The sequence below is a fragment of the Corvus kubaryi genome, unplaced genomic scaffold (assembly GCF_017639235.1).
Source record: "Corvus kubaryi isolate FWS band 111438036 unplaced genomic scaffold, C.kubaryi_AGA036_p1.0 37347, whole genome shotgun sequence".
In the NCBI taxonomy this organism is placed as follows: domain Eukaryota; kingdom Metazoa; phylum Chordata; class Aves; order Passeriformes; family Corvidae; genus Corvus; species Corvus kubaryi.
This window is the reverse complement of record NW_024581113.1, coordinates 375,595-395,633: the sequence shown is the minus strand read 5'-3', so window position 1 is coordinate 395,633 and position 20,039 is coordinate 375,595. Positions and strand designations below refer to the sequence as shown.

General features: G+C 50.6%; 2 protein-coding genes across 4 annotated transcripts; both read left to right on the top strand.

Moving 5' to 3' along the window:
• Positions 1–85: 85 nt before the first annotated feature.
• Positions 86–14,084, top strand: POLR1B (RNA polymerase I subunit B). 2 transcript variants are annotated; one of them, XM_042031903.1, is made up of 15 exons: positions 86–218; positions 292–459; positions 2,252–2,398; positions 3,238–3,370; positions 4,386–4,522; positions 4,988–5,211; positions 5,936–6,107; positions 7,003–7,174; positions 7,974–8,255; positions 8,840–8,973; positions 9,416–9,586; positions 10,185–10,341; positions 10,958–11,154; positions 11,545–11,798; positions 12,610–14,084. In XM_042031903.1, the coding sequence occupies exons 3-15, from the start codon at positions 2,279–2,281 to the stop codon at positions 13,487–13,489; spliced, it is 3,033 nt and encodes a 1,010-aa protein (XP_041887837.1). In that variant the 5' UTR covers positions 86–218; positions 292–459; positions 2,252–2,278; the 3' UTR covers positions 13,490–14,084. The 2 variants fall into 2 exon arrangements, with proteins under 2 accessions (XP_041887837.1, XP_041887838.1); XM_042031904.1 differs by lacking the exons at positions 86–218; positions 292–459 and adding an exon at positions 766–1,370.
• Positions 14,085–14,572: 488 nt separating this feature from the next.
• Positions 14,573–19,907, top strand: CNPY3 (canopy FGF signaling regulator 3). Of its 2 annotated transcripts, XM_042031902.1 has the most exons (8): positions 14,573–14,639; positions 14,772–15,089; positions 15,332–15,367; positions 18,092–18,215; positions 18,353–18,449; positions 18,875–18,997; positions 19,181–19,298; positions 19,424–19,907. In XM_042031902.1, the coding sequence occupies exons 1-8, from the start codon at positions 14,588–14,590 to the stop codon at positions 19,627–19,629; spliced, it is 1,074 nt and encodes a 357-aa protein (XP_041887836.1). In that variant the 5' UTR covers positions 14,573–14,587; the 3' UTR covers positions 19,630–19,907. The 2 variants fall into 2 exon arrangements, with proteins under 2 accessions (XP_041887836.1, XP_041887835.1); XM_042031901.1 differs by lacking the exons at positions 14,573–14,639; positions 14,772–15,089; positions 15,332–15,367 and adding an exon at positions 16,224–16,376.
• Positions 19,908–20,039: the final 132 nt, after the last annotated feature.

Genomic DNA, 20,039 nt, shown 5'->3' with positions numbered 1-20,039 from the left:
ATCTGCGGTAGGCGGCGCGGGACCGGCACGCGGCGGTCCCTGCGCGCCGCTGGCCGTGAGGAGGAGCGCGCGGCATGGCGGGCACCGCGCTGGACCCGCACCCGGCCCCGCACCGCCTGCGGCCGCCGCGGCGCGGCGCGACCCAGCGCGACCTCACCAGCGCCCACATCGAGTCCTTCAACTACGCCGTCAGCGAGGGCGTCTATCGCGCCGTGCAGGTGCGGGGAGCGGCGGGAGGCGCGGGGCCGGGCCCTCCCGCGTCCCCGCCGCGCTGACCCGGTGCCATTGCAGGATGTGCCCCCGGTGGAGTTCGCGCTGAAGGACACCCGGCTGGCGCTGGCGCTGGTTGGGGTGTCCATCGCCCCTCCCGCCGTGCCGGCCGGGACGGTGTGCCAGGAGAGGAGGGTGTTCCCGGCTGAGTGCCGCGGGCTCCGCAGCACCTACCGCGGCAGGATCACCGTAAGTGCCCGCGGCCCACCGCCCCGCACACGCGTGTCCCTGCCCCGGCTGAGCCCCGCTCACGCGTGTCCCCGTCCGGCGGGGCGGCCCCACGCCGCGGACCGCGGAGCCGGCCGAGCCCTGTGCTGTAGTTAAAGGCCGCTTCCCGGTTCGCCGGTCTCACGGGGGGTTCAGGGAGCGCTGCCCCGCGTGGGTTCTGGGGTGTTGGTGATGTGTGGCCTCACTGTTTTTCCCCACACATCAAGCTTGTCGTGGTTCCGGCCCCACTGCCCTTCTTTCCGTGTCACATTTCTCCCTGCAAGCAGCCAGCCAACTTGGAAGACCATGGGTGGAGACCCATGTCATCCCAGGCAGCAGCATCATCCAGATCTTGTTTCTGCAGGAATCCAGGTTCCAAAAGCAGCGTTGCTCACATATAGAAGTCCAGAGCTATAAATCCCTCTTGTTCACAGGTTCATGGATTTTCTGAAGTGCTTTGAAATTTGCCTAGAGAGGAAGCATCCCCAGCAGATATTTTCCTTTGCACTGTGAAAAGATTGCACATTGCTATTTTCTACTAAAATTGTGTAGTTGCATCTGAGCTGATTGCTTACATCAGGCACCTGGTGCAAGGGACTGCTTGCTTGGAATTTCAGCTTTTTGCTCGCTTGCTTTTTTCTGTTTGTTTGTTTGTTTATTAGTCTGAAGCTGCACACCTTACCGTGATAAAAGCCACTCTTAAGTGCAGTACCTTATCTGAAAATGAAAGTGGGGCTGTGCAGGTTGTTCATAGCTGTATTCCCAGTGGATCGTAGATTTCCCTGAGCTAGGGATGTTTTTATTTTTCTTACCTGAATTATTTCCTATCTCTTGTGCCTTGTGCTGAGACAGGTTAACCTCTCCCATTCCCTGCCCATGCACAGCAGAAAACAGTGAGTAATCATTCCCTGTTTCCACCGTGCTGCTTTAGCTCCATATCCCTCCCTCAGTTTCATCCCTCAGTTCCTACTGGCCCAGGGTAAGAAGTGAGCCCCAGTCTGCTGAGCAGCTGTAGACCCTTAGTCATCACTTCAGGTGCAGACCAGACTGCAGCAGTCTCTGTGTAAGGATGCCCCGTGGATTTAAAGGGGCACAGTAGCATTTCCCTTCCCTTTTCCAGTAATTTCTAAGACTCAATTTACTCATTTTAGCTGTTGCCAGGTGTTGAACCCACGTTCTCGTATTGCAGTGCTGGTGTTTCTTTCCTGCAGCTCTTTCAAAGCCTGTCATTCTGCATGTAAAGTTAGTTTGCTCCCCCAGTTTTCCTGCAGACCCACTGCCAGAACTTCTTAACAAATTTTCTTTCTCAGTTTTCAGATCACTCATGAACGTGTTAAATGAAGAAACCTTAGGAAAGATTTTGTCAGGCCTGTGGTGTGGATGTCCTTTCAGTGGGCACTTGCTCTCTTCTTCTACTTTGAACTGTTACCTTCTGAGGTTTCCTTTCCTATCCTGTGGCTGCCTTTTTTTATTTAGGCTGCTCTGTTGAAGGGTCTGAAAAGCAAAGGAGACCAAACCAACCTTGTTCACTCACCCAGCAGCTTCTTTACCTAGCCCTAGACTTGTGTGATATTCTGTAAGCCTGTGTTGACTGTTTCCCAGAGTGTAATCTTTATGCATGTGTCTACTGGTTCTTCTTTTTATTATTGCAACCATTTTACACTGATAGAAATCTGTTCAGCTGCTTGTGGTTATGGGAAAGGTACGGTTAATCTAGCAGGAAATACTAAAAGGGTAACTTAACTTGTTTCCTGTTCGTGTTGTATTGTTTTAGGCTGACATCAGCTGGTCAGTGAATGACATGCCACAAGGGACTATCAAACAGCCCCTAGGGCATATTCCAATCATGGTGAAGTCCAAATTGTGCAACCTCTATGGTTTTTCTCCACAAGACCTTATGCAGCATCATGAGGAGGAAGAGGTAACGGGGATTTTGTGGGTCAGGAAAGTCCGTGTTTCACCTGAGCAGTCTGTCAGGTCATCTCCTCTTTTTGCAGGGCTTGGTCATTTATATTTTGTTTCGTTTGACTTCCCATTTTCTCTGAATGCACCCTGTTTATGGTGGCTCCATGAAGCAGCTTGAGAAGTTTGCAGCCGTGGCTGTTGTTGAATACAGAGATCTGTTTGGTGCCAATACCTACAGCTTTGGTATAGAACCTGTCAGCTGATACCCAGCAACTGAGGGTGTTGTGAAGGGGACTGTGGAGAGAAAGATTTGGAGAACAGGCTTTGAAAGAGACATTTTCATTTCCTGTTGTCTTCTGCAGCTTTTTTTCCCCAGTAGCATGTTAGTTATCTATAATTGAATACAGAATTATTTAGTGCTGCATTTTGCACTCACTAAAAAAGAGAGAGCAAGCTACAAAAGCAAATCAGAAAAGTAAGCTTGTATGTGACCAGAAAGAGATCTTTTGCTCTGAATATCCCTCTGGTTTATAAACTCAAAATGAGAACTTCAGAACATCTATTTTAAAAAGTTAATGTCAGTTACTCAAAGATGTTCCATTGACCACAAAGGTTTTTGGGGTATTTTTTCTTCCTTTAAATTGTGGAACATCACTTTCCTTGCACTCTGCTGCATTTAGACTTCCTAAGTCCCTGGTAAGGAGTGCAGCCTTTCCAAAAGCAGTGCTGAACCATGTCTTGCTATTTCCCATTCAATGTTTGGTTTCCTTGGATAATACAGGCATTTTTTTCTTTTCTCCAAATGCTGGTTCTGAGTTTCTAAGCATATTAAAATGGTATTTATTCTCCTGCCAGGAAATGGGAGGCTACTTTATAATCAATGGCTTAGAAAAAGTAATCAGGATGCTGATTATGCCCAGGCGAAACTTTCCTCTTGCGATGACAAGACACAAGTGGAAAAACAGAGGCCCTGGTTTCACAGAGTATGGTAAGCTCAGCAGTTTCCTGCAGCATCCTGGTGACACCTGCTTGAGGACAAACAGGAGTGACCATCTGTAGCTGAATTTTGGTAGTTTGTTTTGTCACAGTTCTTGTTTAATGTTAATATTTTTTGCTGCATGTAAGCATGAAGGGTAAACACAGCATGATGGTACAAGCAAGAAGCAGGGGCTTGCCTTGTGGGAGCTGTCTGAGCTGCCCATGGGGAGCGAGGAGGTTTTATTCCAGGCCTTGCAGTACTTGTCACCTTTTGTTCTGTGGAAGGTGTAGCTAAAACCCCACCTTCAGTACAAGTCAGTGTAATCCCCTGAACTCGTTTCACTGATTTTGTCCATACTTCATGGTGGCAGATTTAATTTACATGAAGCAGAGTAAACTAGGTTCTTGGCTGCATCTTCCCTTCGTATACTCAGCAAAACCAGTTTAAAATTGAATTAAGCCAGAAAATGTTAAATAGCATTTTAAAGTCAGGTGTTGCCAGTTGCTGATTTGACTGGACATGGTGCTTGAGCACACACTGTAGTTCCACACTAGTTTATTTCAAGGCAGTGCCAGATTAGATAGTCCTTTTTTTGTTTTATTTTTCTTTGTCTTGCAGTGGATAGCATGGAGCAGGACCAGGAAAAACTGCTGCAGCACTGCCACCCAAACACAGAGATAGGAGCTCAGTTAGGAAGAATACTTGTGTGTTACTCTATCCTACAACCAGAGGTTACAAACAATAGTTGAGGCCTGGGTCTTTCCTTTCCTAAAAAACTTTCTGCATCTTCCAAGCCTCTCAGCAAGTGTGCTGGCTGTCCTGAGACACTGCCCTTTTTGGCTAGGAGCTGAGTTGAGCTGGTGTGTTTATTTGAAGTGGCACTGAAGCGAGCCATCTGCCTCATGTTCTCAGCCATCAAGTGCCAAAGTTTCTCTCATTAATTGTCTCACACCTGCTTGGACACGTCACACTGGTGCAGCCACTTGGTTTTGTGCAGCTCATGCTGGTGTTGTGATTTTTGCAGGGGTGGTGATGCACTGTGTCAAGGATGAGCACACTGCAATAAATATGAACCTTCACTACTTGGAAAATGGCTGTGTCATGGTGAATTTCATTTTTCACAAAGAATTGTTCTTCCTCCCCTTGGGATTTGCTCTGAAGGTAAGCAGTGAATGCTTATGCTTTCTATACTAAATAAATACAGAAGTTTTGCAAAGTATTTTTATTTTAAGTAATGAGAAGAAGCTAATTCCAGTTGAAGTATTTTCAGTCAGCTTTCCTGTTGGAGAAAGGACATCCAAACTGTGTAACACTGAGATGGAACACTCAGTCTGCAGCAGAGGAAGTGTCTGCAGGGATGAGATGAGGGGAAGGTCAAACTCTCACGGTTTTGTGGGGTTTTGCTAATGAATGGTCTGGATGGAGATCATTACCGGGGTGTGAATATCCCCTGCATTACTCTCTAAGCATTTCAACCCCACAGCATTTTCCAGTTTGTACTGTGGAAGGGCATTTCCAGAGCACTGAAAACCTAAATCGTTGGATGCCTTAGTTCTTTAGCTGTATTTTATAGACAGATGTTGTTATGACCTTATTCTTCTGATCTGATACGCTTCTGTCTCTCAGGCATTAGTTAATTTCCCAGACTACCAGATTTTTGAAGAGTTGGTAAAAGGAAGGGAAGATGACACCTTTTATGTGAACTGTGTTACTGAGATGATGAGAGCGGTGGTGGATGCCGGCTGCTTGACACAGCAAAACGTCCTGGAGTACCTGGGAAAGAGCTTCCGAGTGAAACTCAACCTGCCTGAGTGGTACAGCAACGAACAGGCTGCAGATTTCATTCTGAGGTCTGTATGTGGGTGTGATCCAGTGTCACTGTGTTGAATTTATAGGTTTATGTGAGAGTATTGTGATGGAATGTATTTTAATGGATTGACACAAATAGTCCCAAAATGGTTTGACAAGAGGGTGTCAGTATTTAGGTGGGATTTTTGTGATGTCAGTGATGAAGAACACAAAGTTTGAGGAAGAGAAAGTTAAATCTGGCTCTGTGACTGCTTGAGGCACCATTTGTTGAACAGAAATACTGAAGTTTATTATCAGTTTCACACAATCTGTCAACTCTGAATAACTTTTATCTTTTAAAATGGTGGAAAGTACATGCTTTAAAATAATCTTCCATAAAATAAGTTAGAAAGCAATGGAAGAATTGGTGTTAAGGCTATCAGTGTGGCAGACATTCAACTAAAGAATTTATTTTTCTGGTAAAGTAGGTGTTTCCTTTTCCTCCAGCTTTAGGAATTAGGTGCTGTTTTCCTTTTTTGTTTGTGCTAGAGTGTTGCTCAGCCCACAGTTTTCCATACATGGCTTGGTAGTAGTGGAGATTTGGAGTTTCTGTGGCAGGACACTGATAGAGTTAACAGAAATGTTTTGTAGTTTACTTCTACTTGCCCTGTTAGGATTTTTATCAAAAAAAGAAAAAGGTTTACAGTTATTTAGGAGAAACTTGAAGAACATGAAGCTAGCACAACGAGATCATAGTAGTTGTCCTCCTTCTTTCTCTTACTTCAGCAATTGTATCTGCATTCACCTGACCAATAGAACTGAAAAGTTCTACCAGCTCTGTATGATGACCCAGAAGCTCTATGCTTTTGCCAAAGGGGAGTGCATGGAGGATAACCCAGACAGTCTCATGAATCACGAGGTGCTCACCCCAGGACAGCTTTTCCTTATGTTCTTAAAGGTAAGGTCATGGCTCCCGCATCTTTAAATTTCTTTGCGGATCAGAAAGTTGGTAACATGCTTCTGACTTAAACAGCTAACTTCTAATCTATTCCAATTCAATTTATAGGAATACCTTATTTTAGGATGCTGGGAGGAGAGTAGTCCTGTTCAGAAGCTTGACTGTCCCATGAAATTCACTGTGGAATAGTAGTTCTCATCCCCAAATAAGATACTTTCCTGAGTTATTATATAATTCTTTAATCTTTCTTTTCCCCTTCAGCCAAAATTTTCTTTAGCATTGTTTTGTTGAAAGACTGTCATAAACTCTCTACTATGTGAGTGGTTTGAAAGTGAATTTGGGGAAGCATTTTAGTGCTGTGTAGAACAGCTACCAGGAACCAGAAAAAGTTGCTTTCCTGCCTCGCCTGTCAGATCAGCAGGAGAGTGAGTTAGCCATCCCTTTCTTTGAATTCTAAGATCCTAAACAGTCTAAAGCATACAGTAGACACAGTATATATATATATATATATATATACATACATATATATATATCCTTGTGGTCAGCTTATAGGTGCAGTTTCTGCTTTGGGTTTTGTTTGTGCTTTATGAAATTCTGTTATTGGACTTCATTTGCCAGACTCATCACTGCTCTGGATGGAAGTGGTTGCCAAGCTGCTGGGTGGGTGTTTTCCTTGCAGTTCTGTGTTGACATGTTACCATCAGCATCTTGATAGAATGAAGTCAGTGTTGGAAATAAAACTGAAGAACTGTCGGTTCCTGAAAAGTTGTGCATCCTGCTAATTTCAGAGGAGTTCTGTAGCATGTGCAACTGATGTGCTAGATTAGAACTGAAGTTCTAATCTGAGCCTTTCCTTTCCTGTTTTAATTTTAAATCTCTCACTTTTAAACCGTAGGAGAGGCTTGAAACCTGGCTGCAATCTGTTAGGTTTGTGTTGGAGAAAAGAGCAGAAAAGGCAGATATCAGCCTAAATACAGACAGCCTGGTGAAGGCATTCAGCCTGGCCCCAGACTTCACCAAGCCATTTGAGTATCTGCTTGCAACCGGTAACCTGCGGTCTAAAACAGGTAAATCTGCAGGCTTAAGATGCCTTTTTTCTTTTTTTTTTCCTGTAAAACAGAATGAGGATCAACATAAAACTCAGCTCCTTTTATAAAACTGAAAACAACTGCTTGCAGGCAGACACTGCACACTGTAACTGAATTACTAAAAGGGGTTTGAAGAAAGGGGTGGTTGAGGAAAAAGATGAGATTCCTCCACAAGCATAGGCATTGTGCATGGTATAGAACAGGTTAGTTATGAAAGCAAAGCCTCTACTCAGATAAACAGTTGAAATGAAATTTAGCATTGTCCAAAACAGCAACTGTATTTTGATTTGTTTTCCCAAAGCTTATTTCTTCTTAGAAGCTACAATGTAAGACAGAGAAGGGGCGTTTTTTAATCAGAACTGCCCCATTAGTCGTGTGAGCTTAAATGGAGAGAAACTGCTTTGCTGATGTATATTCAGATTTATCTGATGCTTCCCTGAAGTGTCTGGTCTGGCAGCATTGTAATGGAGTGCCCACTAGAAAATGAAATTAGATTAAAAACCTACAGAGTTTTGGTAAAACATACCAGCAGCAAATTCCAAGTTGATTTACTGGCAGTTACTTCCACGTGTTTGTAAAACGAACAGCTTGGAATTTAAAGTCTCTAGGTCTCTTACAGGTCACTGAGTTGCCTGTGCACATGCACCTCCCTTGTTGGGATGCAGTGTGAGCATCTTTAGGGCTTGTCAGTGGAGAGTAAGAAACTGTCTTCTAACATCATCCTGTATTTGTTAAAGCTGGATGAGGTCCTGACATAAATCTCACCTTTGTTCCCTAGGGCTGGGCATGTTGCAGGACAGTGGTCTCTGTGTGGTGGGGGACAAGCTGAATTTCATCCGCTACCTCTCCCACTTCCGCTGCATACACAGAGGGGCAGCGTTTTCCCAGATGAGAACCACGACTGTCCGCAAGCTGCTGCCCGAATCCTGGGGCTTCCTGTGCCCTGTGGACACGCCGGACGGAGAGCCCTGCGGGCTGATGAACCACATGACAGCTCTGTGTGAAATTGTGACAGAGATGGTGCCCGTGACAGACATTCCACCCTTGTTATGTTCCCTGGGTATGTTTCAGTGGCCTGGTGGTTTAGTGAAGTGTTCTCCTTTCTTACCTCCCTGCCCTGCAGCCCCATGTCTGGGAAAGGTTCTCCACACAGCATTTCAGCACACTGTTTGTTTGAGAAAGTGAAATCAAGTTTGACCTGTACTTACTGTGCTTCTGCCTAGTGATAAATAGCACACTGCTTGTACAGGCACGTCAGTCAGCCTTTTGGGGACTGCAGAATTCAATGTCAGCATCTCTCAGCTGTGTGCTGTAGAGTGAGGATGTTCACTGAAGCATGAGGAATTGCACAGCACAAACTCTGAGAAACTGGACTAAGCAGTAACTTTGTAATGACTTGGATTGCACTGCAGTTCGCTTGTGATTACCCCAACAATGAGAATCCTTATTTCAGTCAGAAAAATGGGGAGGGCAATGACATTCTAAGTTGTAAATGTTTTTTTGTTTCCTGTTGAACTGTCTATGACTTTGCCAAGAATTTTTTGATGTCTCAGAAAGTTCCTTGGTGTGAACTGAGCAGAAATAACTTCCGCGTTTTGTTTGCTTTTTTTGCCTGTTCCTTCCATCAACCCCCTCTTCCCACAGGTGTCACCCCCGTTGATGCAGCTCCAAGCCAGCCTTACTCAGAGTGCTACAGAGTTGTGTTGGATGGCTCCATGGTGGGCTGGGTAGAGCGGGAGTTGGCTCCTGAGATTGCGCAAACCCTCCGCCGTTTCAAGGTTTGTTGTCTTGTTTGAAATTGTTTCTTAGCTAAACATCCTCAACGTGCAGCGGTCAAAAGTAGGCATGTTTGGAACTTCTTAGGCTTACATTTATTCTGCTTTTTTTTTTAATCTGACCCAATAAGTTATCTTTGGCTGTATATTGGTATTGGAGTGTGCTTTTCTGTTTGTTTTTTTTTTTTTTATCCCTATGTTTCACATGTTGGTTTATGAAGTTATAATTTTTGAAGGAACATTTTCTTGGAAAAAGTAAGATAAGACATACTCTGTCTTTTTTTTGGTGGAGGTTTTTCTAAAGTATTTCTAAGATCTTTCCTCTGTGGCTTTTTATTGGTGGCTACACTTGTGGTTGACATTTTCATGGTGTGACCAGGTGGATGCAGTTTAGTTAAATAAACTTCGTTTGTGTTTCTAGATTGTTATTTCTTTGCACCAACAGATAACACAAGAGAAGAGATTCCCTGCACGGGCAGAAGTGGTCCTTATCCCAATGACAGGAAAACCCAGCCTGTATCCGGGGTTGTTCATTTTCACTAACCCTTGCCGGATGGTGCGGCCTGTCAGAAACCTGTCCTATGGAAGGAATGAATGGATTGGGACTCTGGAACAGGTGGGATTTGCATATTTCCTTGTTACAGAGGTAGCTGGCATCACAAATGGGTTTGGAAAATGTTTGTGAAAGGAGCTGAGGATGGGGCATAAGGAGCTTGTGTTGAAGAGCTGGAATAGGTGACAAAAGGGGGTTTTTCACTCCTGCAAACTGATTTCTGGTAAATGTCTTAGCTGGGCAGCAGAGATCTTTTTGACATCTTGAAATCTGCTCTCAGTATTAACTTTGTGAAGATTGGAGGCCAAGGATTGCTGTGTTGTGCCTACTGTGTCACCTTGTGTTACCTCATGTTCGCCAGATGGGCAGCCAAGCAGTGGAATGCTGGAGGGAGCTCATCCACTTGCAGCTATTAAAGTGGGAGACAGAAAGGAGGACACATTACTGCAGTTCTGTATTTCAGGCTTTCTTTCCTTGCAGCTAATCTGTGAGAGGTGGTTTACCGGCTGTCTGATTTGCCCTGCTAATACACTAAGGTGCAGACAACAACCACAGCTAAAACTGATAGACTGGATAGAAGGCCATCGGAGACAGCTTTGTTTTGTTTCCTTCCCTTTAAAAGAAAGACGTGAACAGGCATTATCCAATTTGATGTTTGCAGATCTTCATGAACGTGGCCACGCTGGAGTCAGAGGTGGTGCCTGGAGTGACCACTCACCAGGAACTCTTCCCTCACAGCATTTTGAGCGTGGTGGCCAATCTCATTCCCTTTTCCGACCACAACCAAAGCCCACGGAACATGTACCAGTGCCAGATGGGTAAGTGCTGTAGTACCCAATGCTGCAAGTCCCTGGGCAAGGGGATTAACACCTCATTAACACCTCTAGTATATTGAATTTCTGACAGTATTATCAGAAAGATATCCTTAAAACAATACCTCTTTCTCATACTTTTCTGCAAGTAGCAAAATGAATATGTTCAAAACTCAATTTCCTTGCCAGGATATTGATGCTGCAGAAGCAAATGCTTTTTGGCCTGGAAATATGTAACATGTGCCTCCCTATGGGAGATGCTGGGGAGAAGACATACATATCCCCCCCAAAAAAACCAAACCAGAACAAAAAGCCACAAACAAAAAAAATCTCCAAGTAAGCAAAACCAGAAACACCACACCAACCTTATTGGGGATTTTGAAATTGCAGAAAAGAAAACAAAGCTGCAGAAAACAAAACAAAATTAGGTGTAGTCCTTATGAAATGCTGTGAAAGGAATTGAGTATTGTGGTTCATAGAAAAATTATAGCCTGGCTTAGGGCAATTATTAAATTCCAAGGAGTTTAAGATTGATAATCCCTCTAAATTTGTAAGTATTTCCAGCTTTTTTCTTAATGAGATACATGGAGGAATAAATCCAAGTTTCCCTCCTTCCCTCCAGGAAAGCAGACCATGGGGTTTCCAGTTTACAACTACAAGGATCGCTCAGATAACAAGCTGTACCACCTGCACACCCCCCAGAGCCCTCTGGTGAGGCCCAGCATGTATGACTATTATGGGATGGACAGCTATCCTGTCGGCACCAACTCCATCGTGGCTGTCATCTCCTACAGTGGCTATGACATGGAAGATGCAATGGTAAGCCACCAGAAGGGAAAAGTCCTGCTGTCATGTGAAGGAATTTGAGTGGGGCACTGGGAGTAAGGGTGGTACCCAGCTGAGAAAACCCCACTTTCTGCCTCTGCTGGTCCTCACACTTTTTCGGCAGATTCAGCAGCACAGTGGTTAAATGTTGTTACAGCAGGCAATGCTGGAGGTACTGGGAGTAGAGCAGAGCTTCCTTTTGTCCAAGGCAGTGGCCTTCCAGCTTTGAAAAACACTGGGGTTACAGGAACCTTGAGCTTTTTGGAACCATGACCTACTGGGAGGCTTCAAAAAGACAATTTGATCTGATGCTTACCTTTGTAAATGTTTTCTTTTTTGAAGTTACTAGCAAGTCTTTAACAGGCTTTTGTTTCTCCTTTTCAGATTGTAAATAAATCTTCCTGGCAGAGAGGGTTTGCTTATGGAAGTGTTATCAAGGTGGAGAGCATTGACCTTTCCCTTAAAGCCAGCAGGGCAGGCGAAAATTTAGTATTTGGCATCAGGCCTAGTGATCCAAACGCTGGGGAGAAGCTGGATGCTGATGGACTGCCTTTTGTTGGGTCTATCCTGCAGCCTGGGGACCCCTTCTACAGCTTCATGAACCTCAGCACAGGGGAGACCTTCACTGTGTACTATCCGTAAGTACAGCTGGCTGCTCCTGGCTCTGCTCACCCCGTGGGGAGAGCAGTTGGCCCTTTTCCTGCACATGTTCCCTTTTCCTATCATGTAATACTGTCCATGGCTTGACAGAGAGCATGAAGTTCATGCTGTAGATGACTCCCAGGCATGTATCACATCTTCTCCAAGCCAGTGTGTGCTGCAGAGCTGGCTTATCCCAGGAGGATTTTTTTTTTGGTGATTGCCTGCGCTGGTTGCATGTGGACACAATAACAGTTAAGCTTGCAGCAGATGCCTGGCACATGGAATATCAGGCTGAGGGCTCATTTGGAGAAGGAGCACACACCTGAGCAAGGCGCTTGTTAGCAAAGTTTGTCTTTGCCTTCCCTGTCTGCTCTCAACTTCCCTCTCTACTAAAGAACTGAAGAGGATTCTTTATTTTGGGATCGCATCAGTGTGGTGTGAATTTATTGGTGGTAGGAAAAGGGGCTGCTGCCTTAACACAAAGGAAATGGCAGTGGGATGCAGTTTGTCAGATAGAAAGTGTGATACAGATGAACCAGGTTGAAATGATCTTATTTTTAAGCCATGGGTGGCACATTAGCTGATCACCTGAAAGTGGCAGCTGAATAGCAGTTGCAAGATGGGTCTGTACTTCTTTGCCCTAATTATAGTCTGAATTCCCTCACTACTGAGTAGTACTTTGAAGAATGGTGTTTCTCAGCTGTCCCAAGACACTTTAGAGGTTTAGGTTTTTTACTTCATTTTCCTTTTGAAACTAAAAATTATTAGCACACCTGACACCTTTGCTGTGATTGTCCGCCTACACAGGAGTAAGGAAGTGGGCATTGTGGACAACGTTAGAGTGTGCAGCAACGACCGTGGCACCGGGAAGTTCAAGAAGGTTTGCATCACTGTGAGGGTGCCCCGAAATCCCACTGTTGGAGACAAATTTGCCAGCCGTCACGGACAGAAAGGTATCCTGAGCCAGCTCTGGCCTGTCGAGGACATGCCCTTCACAGAGAACGGGATGGTTCCAGACATCCTCTTCAACCCGCACGGCTTTCCCTCCCGTATGACCATTGGGATGTTAATCGAGAGCATGGCAGGGAAGTCGGCAGCCCTGCACGGGGTCTCCTATGATGCCACTCCCTTCACCTTCACAGAGAAGAAGTCTGCTCTGAAATACTTCGGTGAGACTTTAGTGAGCGCAGGCTACAACTTCTTTGGGACGGAGAAGATGTACAGCGGCATCAGCGGGGTGGAGCTGGAGGCAGAGATCTTCGTGGGGGTGGTGTACTACCAGCGCCTGCGCCACATGGTCTCCGACAAGTTCCAGGTGAGGACCACGGGGCCCCGAGATGCTGTCACCAACCAGCCTGTCAAGGGGAGGAATGTGGAAGGTGGGATCCGCTTTGGCGAGATGGAGCGGGATGCTCTGCTGGCCCACGGCACATCCTTCCTGCTGCAGGACCGCCTGTTCAACTGCTCCGATGGCTCTGTAGCCTACGTGTGCACAAGCTGCGGCAGCATGATGTCCCCTGTGCTGGAGAAACTGTCCCAATCCTCCATGACCAGCAGCAGGAGATACTCCTGCTCCATCTGCAGTGAGGTGGATGCCATTGAGGTTGTCCCTGTGCCCCATGTCTTCCGCTACTTTGTGGCTGAGCTGGCAGCCATGAACATAAAAACAAAGCTCAGCGTGGAGTAGCTTGGTCCTTGGCGTGGTGATGATTGGAGGGAGGAGGCACATACCAAGTCTCGTCCTTGTCCTTGAGTTTCAGGTGTTAAGTCAGTTCTCAGGTTCTTCAAAAGAACTCAAGATTAATTTGATGTTTGTATTGCAACAGCGTGGTTGCCAAGCTGTAGGGCAAGGAAGAATTTTGGCTCTGTTGAACTTTGTTTGGACTTCCTAAAGGATCACCAGCTATTGAGATGTGTATGAAAATCAGGTAATATTGCTGCAGGGATGAAGAGGTCATAAAAAAACAGCATGAGGTGAATGCTGGAAATCACAAAAAGATAACATATTTTTTTGTTTGAAAAACGTATACCTTAATGATGGGTTTGTGTTAAAGTTATTGTACATGTTCTGGGTTTTTTTATTTCAATACATGTGCCTTGAGTCATAAAGAAGGTGGCACAAAGTTCTGCCTAAAGCAGCAGCCTTGACTGCAAGTAACCAAAGTTGCCTGCCAGGTGTGTCCTGGAAGTGTTCAGTGTCACCAAGCCGAGCAGTGTTGGGGTTTGGGGGTTGTGTTGGTTGTTTGGCTGAAGAAGAATAAAGCAGAGGCATTTCCAGCCTGGCTCATGCATGTGCAGCATGGATACTGTGGGACTGGAGTTCGTCCTCCCCCTGAGTCCCCAGCAGCTGCCACCCCGCTCAGAGCCAGCCCTCTCCAGACGTCCTCCGTTCCCCTCTGCCCACCGCAGCCAGCGCGGGGGCAGAGCGTGTGCGCCGGGCGCAGCCGTACCCTGCGGCTCCAGAGTTCTTTCGTAGTTTCTTTTTCACCTGCCGGCAGCGCCGTGCTGGGCCGGGGGCTGCTCCCGGGGCTCGGCGGGCGGGAGGCCGTGGGGGTGTCCCCGGGGGCCCCGGCAGTTCCCGCACCGGCCGCAGCACCCCCGGCGCCGGGACTCGCTCCGTGGCGCGGCCGGGAAGGAGCAGCGGCCCCGGCGGGGCGGAGCGGGGCCGTACCACCGGCGGGGGAGCGCCGCGCCAGCTCCAGCCCCGCAGCCCCGGCGGTGGGCGGTGCAGGTGGAGCTGCGGGTGGGGACTGAGCCCTTGGCAGCTCCACACGCTGCAGCCGCCATGGAGCTGCTCCCGGTGCTGCTGGCTGCTGCTCTGCTACCGCTCCTGCCCCGTGAGTACCCCCGGGACAGCCCCAGGAGGTGGAAAGGTCGGGTGCCGTCCAGGCTGGAGGCAAAGGCTGAGCACAGCCGTGCTGGGTGGGATGTGTGAGGGATGCAGTGCCCCTAAACCCTGTCTCCCTCAGCTGGCAGGGCAGCTGTGCCGCTGCCTACCCTGACGCGGCCGCTGAGCATGGTACTGGCTGGGCAGCGCCGGCAGCTGGTGGTGTGTGTGGTGAGCGACCTGGCCCCCAGCTCTGGCCACGGTGTCTGGATCTCCGGTGGGAATGGTAGCGTCCTGCAGTCCTTTGCCTATGGGGCCTCCCAGGAGGATGGTGGCACCGTCTGCTCCGTCTCCCTCCTTTCCAGTGACAGTGACCCCCCACGCGAGAGGGAACTTGCCTGCCATGTGGGGGCCAACAGGACCTCCCCATCCCACAGCTCCAGCCCCATCCGCATCACGGGTATGAATGACCCTGCTGCCACCCCCTCTGCCTGCCTTGGCCACTGCTGCCCAGCCTAGTGGGTGCACTGGTCGTCCCCGAGGAGGGAGGTCGGCAGGACCTCTGGGCCAGCAGGGAGCAGGTGTGAGGCTCTAGAGGAAAACGTTGCTCTCCTGATCACAGGAAGGGGTTTGTGGGCAGCCCTGCCATGCACCTGGTGCTGGGCTGCCAGCACCTCCCCAGCTGCTCTTTTCATCCCACAGGCAACGAGGAGGCAGCAGAGCTGTGTAGCACAGCTGGTGAGTCTCTGGCCCCTGCCTGGTGGGAATATCAGGTGCCAGGGTGAAAGCCCTGGCAGTGGCTATGTGGTGGTTGGGATGGGCTTTTCCACAGTGTAGTGGGACTGGGGAAGAGGAAGGGAAGCTTCACCTTGCTGGGAAAAATGGGGAAACTGGGTCAGAGCCAGCCTGCCCTCAGGGACAGCATGAGGGTGACAGGAGCTGTCTCTGGGATGTGTAAGGATCCCAAGTCTGCCCGAACATGGCCCCATGGCAGGCCTGGAGAGGATGTGGGGAGCAGTGGGGTGTCTGTGGCAGGCATCACCTCACCCTTCCATTGCAGTGTCGCCAGCCCATGCCTTGGCAGCCCTGCTTATGGGTGTCCGTGTGGTGTTGCTGAAGGTCTTGCTCTCTGATGCTGTCTTCACCTCCATCCTCCTTGCCCAGAGCTGAGGGCATGGGCAAATCCCCCTGCCCGAAGGGTAAGTCCTCCTGTTTTGGCCTAGGGTTGTGGAAGTCACTGGAAATATTCTGGAGACTGGAGAGAGGACCCTCAGATGCAGGAGGGAGGAGACCCAGTGGTGGTTGGGGGAGGTACAGGATGGGAATCTTGGTTTGGGTGGGAAGGGACCCCAAGGTACCTCGGGCGGGAAAGTCTCCAGAATTCCCGAGGCAGGGAGGGGCCCCGAGTGCTGTGTGGGCAATCCGAGGGGCGGCCGCGGCCACGTGTGGGGCCCTTCCCACGTGGGCGCTCGGCGGGACCGCCCGGGGGCGGCGCTACGGGCACCGCGCGCTGCTGGGATTGGCTGGCGGCGGCCGGCGGGGATTGGTCACGCGGCCACGCGCGCCTCCGGCATTGGCCGGCGCGGCGGGGTCGCCATGGTAACCGGGCGTGGCGGGGCGGGAGCGCGCCCCGGAAGCGGAGTCATGGCGGCGGCGGCGGGGGCAGCGTTGCTGATGCTGCTGATGGCGGCGGCGCTGGCGGAGGGCGACGACTCGGACTGGGTGCGACTGCCCAGCAAGTGCGAGGGTAAGCGGGGCCTCGGGGGACCGGGGTGATCGGCCGCCGCCCGCTGTCCGCTCGGGCCGAGGGTTGCTGGTGTGGGGCTGCGCCCCCACGGGCTGCCCCTCTGCCCGCCTCCTGCCCGCGGGCACCGCTGTTCCCGGCAGTCACCGATCGCCTGCCGGTTCGTAGCTGGGACTGGTCGTATGTGCTGGTTACAGTTCGGTCTCCGTGATGCTTCCTATCTGAGTATCCCCTTGGTTCACAGGCAGTCCGGGGTAGGTCACGACGGACATTTGCTGCCTGGTGCGGTTTCCTCTGTCTTTGCTATGCAGGCACGTGTGGAGCTGGAGAGCAAAGAGAAAATAAAGAAATAGGGAGCTCTTTGCAAAGCTTTCCCTGCCGGGGAAGCAGATCTGGAGATGCTGATGTCCGAGCTCTGCTGTGGCACCAGTGTAACCTCAGAGAAGCATCAGAGCAAGCACTGACCACACTCTGCTCCTCTTCCTGCCCAGGCTTGGAACCTGTGTCAGTGCACAGCAAAAGTTGCAGGAAGCATCTGGATAACTGGACTCGGCAGTGAGCACTCCTGGCATGTGTGGGGACACTGCAGCAGGTGTGGTGTGGAGGGTGACAGACTTGAGGCCCGAGTTCCAAGGGGCTGCAGGAAGGAACGATCATCCCACCTGAGAAATGGCCGCAGCCGCTTCCAGCCCCTGGTGCCAGCAGAGGAAGGATTGTGCAGGAGGTGTGCACAGGGCTTCTCAACACGTGCATGGGAGCTCTGGAGAAGCCACCTCGCTCTCTTCCTGCCTGGGGCATCTCTCCACTCACATAATTGCCTGGGAGAAGACAGTGGCTCATTGCTGTCAGACCATTCCTGCTGGAGCTTCGCCCTTCTCCTGAAGTGGAGCTCAAAGAAGACAAACAGGACCCCACAGCACAGGACAAAGCTTTCTCCAGCCTCCTGAGACCTTATCTTTGGGGGAGGAATGCCACACCATGCTTGGCTGCCATCCCTCCACATTCCCATTTGTAAACCCCTGAGATATTTCTCCTGCTGTTTCTATAGCTCTGTTGGGCTCTTTTTACTGAAGAAATAAAGCCTTTTTTTTTTTTAGTTTTATAAAAATAACCATGCACTGTGTTCTAAATCTGTCGATGATGTGGTCTCTGCTGCGGGCAGAGCCCCAGGTTGTGCTGCTGGAGCTCGCAGCCAGCACCTTGTCCTGTCACCTAGCCCACTGAGCCGTGCCAGCTGCTCGGTCCCTAGCACAGCCCCAGTGTCCCCAGAGCACCGAGAGCACAGAACCAGTACCGGGTGGGATGTGCTGTCATCATGAGGAGAAGCTCTGAGCCACACTGGGACTTGCATTGCGAAAAGACCCTGTCCTCTTCCAAAAGAAAGAGAGCAGCTTGTGGCAGCTTGCGGCAGGGAGGTAGAGGCTTGTGGGGGGGGAAACCTGCAGGCTGAACTGAGCCTGTCTGACTTCCCAGCTGTGCCATAGCAGCTGGTTTACACTGCAGCATTGGTTTGGGTGTTCCTGCTTCAAGGGTTCTCCAGTGGAAGCAGCTGAGCCATTCCTGGTTATTTCTTTGGCCAAGGTGTGTTTTGTGCTCACAGCATCTTTGGTGTGCCCAGTTCCTGGGGCGGATTCTTGCTGCTGTCCCAGGTGTTCTGTCATGCTGCCTCTCAGAACAGTGACACCCCCTAAGCCGCCTGTGCTCTCTCCTTTTCACAGTGTGCAAGTACGTAGCCGTGGAGCTGAAATCTGCCTTTGAGGAGACCGGCAAGACCAAGGAGGTGATCGACACCAAGTACGGCTTCCTGGACAGGAAGGGCTCTGCTGTCAAGTACACACAGTCGTAAGTGGGAGTGGGACAGGAGTCTCCTGCTGCTGTCGCTGCTCCCAGCACTGGGGGCTTTGGAAGGCTCACCCTGTGCCCTGGCTCTTGCTGGGGGGGACATGCCCAAGCCTGAGCCCTTCCCCCTCTCCATGCAGGGACATCCGGTTAATTGAGGTGACAGAGAACATCTGCAAGCGGCTGTTGGATTACAACCTGCACAAGGAGCGGAGCGGCAGTAACAGATTCGCAAAGGTGAGGGCCGTTCCTACAGTTCCTGCTCCCAAATGTGCCTCACCCATCCCTGCACTGCCAGAGAGACAAACCAGGTTCATTCTTCCCATCCTCTGGATCCCCTGCCAGTGCCTGGCATGCAAGGCCACGCTGCCCCCCAAGCCAGATGTGGGGTGCTGTTGCTGGTGGCAGTGAGCTGGCCCCCACCTGCATGGAGGGAACGAGGGGCTGTCTCCCTCTGGGGTTTGGGACCACGTTTGCAGAGGGGGACTCGCTGCCACTTGAACTTCCCCCTGGTAACGCTGATGCCCATGGGATCCTGATTTTGTCTGGCTTGCATGTTCCTGCATTGCTGGGCAGGGTTGTGTGGCTGACACTGGGAGGGGAGAGTAGGAGCCCGGCAGGAGGAGCACCACCTCACCGGGCAGTGCTGCTCCCTCCCTCAGGGCATGTCAGAGACATTCGAGACCCTGCACAACCTGGTGCACAAGGGTGTCAAGGTGGTGATGGATATCCCCTATGAGCTGTGGAACGAGACCTCCGCTGAGGTGGCTGACCTCAAAAAGCAGGTACCCTGCCCCACGGGATTGGCCCTCAGTGGCTGCTATGACCTTGTGGGCTGGAGTGGAGGAGGGGAGAGGATCCAGGGGTGCACTGCTGGGAGCAGGATGTTGGCAGGACCTGTGGCAGGAGCCTGGCCCTGGTCCTGCCACACCAGCACATCTGGAGCTGGGCTCTCCTCTCTGCCCTAGTGCGACGTGCTGGTAGAGGAGTATGAAGATGTGATTGAGGACTGGTACAGGCACCACCAGACAGAGGATCTCTCCCAGTTTCTCTGTGCCAACCACGTGCTAAAAGGAAAGGACACAAGTAAGTCCTGGCTGCTGCCAGGGGCTGAAATAATGCAGGAATGCTGGGGAGGGCAGGGGAGCCTTGTGGAAGCATGGGGAGCCCTACCTCTCCATCAGAGCCCCCTCTCCCCCTCTCTTCCCTAGGCTGCCTGGCAGAGAAGTGGACTGGCAAGAAGGGTGACTTGGCAAGCGTGGGGGAGAAGAAAAGCAAAAAAAAGAGCGGGAAGAAGAAGAAAAAAGGCCGGAAAGATGAGAGTGAGGGAGCTGCCAGCCTTCCGGACACAGGGGAGGCCCTGGAGGGGGTCCAGGAGCAGGCTCCGCTCACCCACAGCCCAGCTGATGAGCTGTAGGCACGCAGCCCCTGCCCCCGGGGCCGCCCGCTCCGGGGTTTTACCCCGCTGTGCCTATGGGTACCAAAGGAAAAGGGACTTGTGACCCGGGGGAGACCGGAGCGCCTAGCCCCGCCTTGCCAGCCTGGGTGCCATCCCGTGACTAAGTGTCACGGAGCCGCGGACCCAGCCCTGCCGCATCCCTGCCGGGGGCTCCAGCTCCGGGAGGCCGCGAGTGCTGCCCCGCCGCCGGCTCCTCGCACGCCGCCGGGACTGTAAATAAAGACGTTTTCCCCAGAGTCGCCGCCACCGCTGCCGGCCCTGCTTCTGCTGCTGCTGGGCGCGGGACCAGCGCTGCTGCGGCCCGGCCCGGCCCCGCGCCCCGGGGAAGCCGGTGAGGGGCGGGCGGGCCCGGGGGCCGGGCCGGGGCC

Bases quoted from the DNA above. Each gene is read 5' to 3' on its own strand.
- CNPY3 (XM_042031902.1), top strand. From the start codon at position 14,588: ATGGAGCTGCTCCCGGTGCTGCTGGCTGCTGCTCTGCTACCGCTCCTG. The intron at 18,450-18,874 runs GTGAGGGCCGTT...TCCCTCCCTCAG, and splicing joins GCAGTAACAGATTCGCAAAG to GGCATGTCAGAGACATTCGA. The intron at 19,299-19,423 runs GTAAGTCCTGGC...TCTCTTCCCTAG, and splicing joins GCTAAAAGGAAAGGACACAA to GCTGCCTGGCAGAGAAGTGG.
- POLR1B (XM_042031903.1), top strand. From the start codon at position 2,279: ATGCCACAAGGGACTATCAAACAGCCCCTAGGGCATATTCCAATCATG. The intron at 4,523-4,987 runs GTAAGCAGTGAA...TCTGTCTCTCAG, and splicing joins CCTTGGGATTTGCTCTGAAG to GCATTAGTTAATTTCCCAGA. The intron at 7,175-7,973 runs GTAAATCTGCAG...TTTGTTCCCTAG, and splicing joins TAACCTGCGGTCTAAAACAG to GGCTGGGCATGTTGCAGGAC.